The 3,561-nt window shown below is 39.1% G+C and overlaps 2 protein-coding genes across 5 annotated transcripts in view; both read right to left on the bottom strand.

Moving 5' to 3' along the window:
* Positions 1-1,729, bottom strand: part of gid4 (GID complex subunit 4 homolog) — a 4,943-nt gene extending 3,214 nt beyond the window's left edge. The window contains exons 1-2 of the mRNA XM_010785425.1: positions 1,272-1,729; positions 770-829 (exon numbers count right to left, since the gene is read on the bottom strand). Coding sequence (XP_010783727.1) covers positions 770-829; positions 1,272-1,496 — 285 coding nt within the window. The 5' untranslated portion in view covers positions 1,497-1,729. The remainder of the gene's footprint in view (positions 1-769; positions 830-1,271) is intronic.
* A 63-nt stretch (positions 1,730-1,792) lies between these two features.
* drc3 (dynein regulatory complex subunit 3) overlaps positions 1,793-3,561 on the bottom strand; it is a 4,110-nt gene continuing 2,341 nt past the window's right edge. For all 4 annotated transcript variants that reach the window (XM_010785391.1, XM_010785412.1, XM_010785398.1 and 1 more), the window contains 4 exons: positions 3,220-3,290; positions 2,807-2,930; positions 2,312-2,443; positions 1,793-2,187 (listed from right to left, as the gene is read on the bottom strand). In XM_010785391.1, coding sequence (XP_010783693.1) covers positions 2,092-2,187; positions 2,312-2,443; positions 2,807-2,930; positions 3,220-3,290 — 423 coding nt within the window. In that variant the 3' untranslated portion in view covers positions 1,793-2,091. The remainder of the gene's footprint in view (positions 2,188-2,311; positions 2,444-2,806; positions 2,931-3,219; positions 3,291-3,561) is intronic.

The following is a 3,561-nucleotide window of genomic DNA, read 5'->3' as shown; positions in this document are numbered from 1 at the left end:
AGGCCTTTTTCGACTGATGATTTCACCAGCAAAAAACGTTGTGAGAGTGGGATACTCCTGTAACCAAAGACAAAAGGGAAGAGAACATTGGAAGCAAGTGTATGGCTGGATATTGTTATCAAAATGCTTAAAAAGGGAACTGTTCTGTCAAGCCATCACTGTGCGACATGAGATTGATTTAGATTTCCAGCATTTCCCGTTCATAAAATGCAAATGTTATTCAGCAGATGAAGTAAGAGATACAATTATTTAGTAGCCATTGTTCACATTCTGGATATATACATGCACTTGTTCAACTTCAAACATTAGGGAGAATCGTCATCCTTTTGCATGTTGACTTCCTGCATGTAGTTGTTTGATAGTAAGCAGATGCACTCAGGCATACTTAAATAAGATGTGAACAGATAACAGTTTGTTCTCTCGACCTTTATTTCTCATAAACAACGTATCAGTTGAAAATAATATGTCTCATTGGCTCCTCGTCTTTCATGCCTCTCTACCACAGCCACTTCATTTCAGGATCCTGTTGACATTTCCCCCTCCATATGTTGCGTAATGTCATGGGTATACAGCTGACACACTTACGCTACGGACCTGAAAGAAGAGGTCAAGCCTAGAGGCCTAATATTTGTCTAGCTTCAAATAGTTGTTACAGTTTAGCCTGCATCAAGCAAGTAGAAACCAGTTCCCACTTGCTTTAACAGTGTGTGCTTATTCTATGACTGAATAAAGGTCAGTGTTACTACATCTGAGCTATCTCAAAGCTCACCTCAGTCAACCCCTTGATCTTCAGGTATCCACACAAATAGGAGTCCTCCACAGTCACATGCTGCAAACAGATTTAGACAAAAATTATGAAAAACAGCAGAATTGCTCTATACAGAGACATATTGTACAAAGTAGGCATTCAGGCATTATATTTACTTCCAGTAAGTCTGCAGAAATTGCTGTCAAAGGCAATGCTACTAGCTTCATATGTATACATATTTATGTAGCTAGTTGCAAGAAATGCTAACGTGTTTGGGAAGTAAGAATACTACAAAATGGGCAACGATAATGTTAGCTATTGCAAAAAAGTCCAAACTCAAAATGTCACAGTAAAAGTCTTGCCAAATAAACGTGTCAACGTGTCAGCATTGTATGACAACCATAAATATCTTACCAAGCTAATGTCAGCCAAGTTAGCAACTAGGTGTACAAATATGCTGACTTTGCATATAACCATAAAAACTAATGATTTAAAAAAAAAAGTGCGTGTCAAAACACATTACCTGCAAAACAACCTCAACGGCGTAGGAGTTGCCTTTGCTTTTCTGAAAGCCCCGAAACTGTGAGCCGCTGTACAGCAGCGAGATGGCCACCCCCGGCTGGGAGGTGTTGATCGGGGCAGGAGGAACAAGAGAGGCCGAGGATATGCAGGCCGAGCCGGGGATACTGCAGCACTCTGCTCGGACAGGCATGATGAGCGCTAAAGTGTCACCGTCAGCAACCGTCATTAACTTTAGGACTGAGCACACCACGGCTGCACAGAGAAAGAGTCCTGACAGAGGGGCTGCCAGCTGCACAAAACCCCAAACTTTGTCTCAATTTTTGAAGCTGTCCATGGACTGTCTACGGAGGAGGGATACTGCAACGTTTCACTCCAGAATCCAGCTTTCTTGAATTTCATTGGCTGGAATCTGGTACTCGGCTGGAGCAACAGTCTTATTGGATAACATCCCGAGGTGCATTCTGGGAGTTGTAGGATATTTCACACTACAAACACAAGTGAGAGACTTATGGGTAACAACAATGTTTTTTATCCAACATTCCACAAGTCTGGATACAAATACATATGTATTTAGTTTGTGTTATACATACTAAATATGACAACACAGAGCATAAAATAAGATAGCATTTAACAGGATTTCCCCTCATCTTTTGGTCACATTCTTATTTTTCACACTACTTATTTTTTTAAAAGCCCTAGAAAACATTTTATTTAACCACACATGTTTGAATCATTGAATATAATTATTTTTTATTCAGAACTTCCGAGTTTGTAATATTTATGTTTGTTTGTGTAACCAAGTAGATACTGAAATGATGCTGCTACTGAAACTCCTCCAGCTGCACCAGCAGATGGTCCATATATCTGTGGAGGTCTTTGATTCGCATGCGGTTCTCCTTAAGGTCTTTGTCTTGAATCTGAAATAACACATAAATCAAAAAAGCAAAACAATAACAAGACTGTGAGATAAAAGGGAGAGGTTTGTCATCCAGATGAAAATAAAAATGGGCTGTTTGTTTTAATGTAAATTAAACTCTTTACCCCTTTAATGAGGGCCACTTTCCAGGAATTGGCACGTGAAACCAACTGAGTTTCTCGGTCATTGATCTTCATCAGGTGGTTATCGTGGCCGGTTGCCAGTGCATCCATCACTGTCTCTTTGTCTGTAAACAGCTGCACACAGAGAACACAGGGGAGACAGCACTGACATTGGTGATAGTCCATGTTCTCTGACTCATTCAGGTTAATCTTTGTCATCTTATCAGGGGAATCTATTCAAATGAGAATGTTCTTTCTCCTACTATATTTGCAATATCATATTTCTTTGCATATATATATATATGCTAAATTACATATGCTAAATACACAGCATCTTCAACACAATATGACAATATTTTTTAATTTTGTGGGTGTTTTTTTATTTTTAATTGGTCACAGTTCTGTTTAATATTAATCAGAGCGCAACTGAGGGATACAATTATGTTTACAATAGTTCAAATAATTCTATATTATATCGTAAAAAAGGATAAAACTCACAATTCTAACATCATCTGGCAAGAATTCATCCAGGTTGTCCTTGCTGGCGTCGTCCAGAAGTGCTAAAGCAGACACTCGCACCTTCCCATTATAATCATCCTCAAGATCTCGACATTGCGCAAATGTATGATTATGTCAAGGAAAGTCTAAATTGGATTGACGATTGTTTTACCATAACTGTGTGTGTGTGTGTGTGTGTGTGTGTGTGTGTGTGTGTGTGTGTGTGTGTGTGTGTGTGTGTGTGTGTGTGTGTGTGTGTGATTTGATTATTTTGATTATTTTACAATCAGACCTGGAGCCAGTTTCTTCCCCAAATCAGGGAAAACATCATCTCAATAGCTTGACCCTGGGAACAGATGTGTTATTGGAAATTATACAAAGCTCACGAGCTGATGCACAGTCAGAAAGGATATATCCCCTGGACCATTTCAGTGAAGTAGCCAACCATCTCTGAGATGTTGATGTCCAACCTTTTGGTGATATCCTGAAATGAATAGAAGGCTTCATTACGAAGAAGAAATATAAATAAAATAAAAATAGCACACATTTTTGGACATGTGGGAGATAGCTAAATTATTGAATCTATACGTGTCACCTTAGACTTCAAATGTGTAGACACAGTGCAGTTTTAAGAATAAATGTAAGATACACAATGTATAGAATGTGGACACACACACACACACACACACACACACACACACACACACACACACACACACACACACACACACACACACACACACACACACACACAC

The sequence above is a fragment of the Notothenia coriiceps genome, unplaced genomic scaffold, assembly GCF_000735185.1.
Source record: "Notothenia coriiceps isolate Sejong01 unplaced genomic scaffold, NC01 NC01_scaffold00000886, whole genome shotgun sequence".
NCBI classification, from domain to species: domain Eukaryota; kingdom Metazoa; phylum Chordata; class Actinopteri; order Perciformes; family Nototheniidae; genus Notothenia; species Notothenia coriiceps.
Note: the sequence above shows the minus strand (reverse complement) of the source record. Positions and strands in the feature narration are given on the sequence as shown.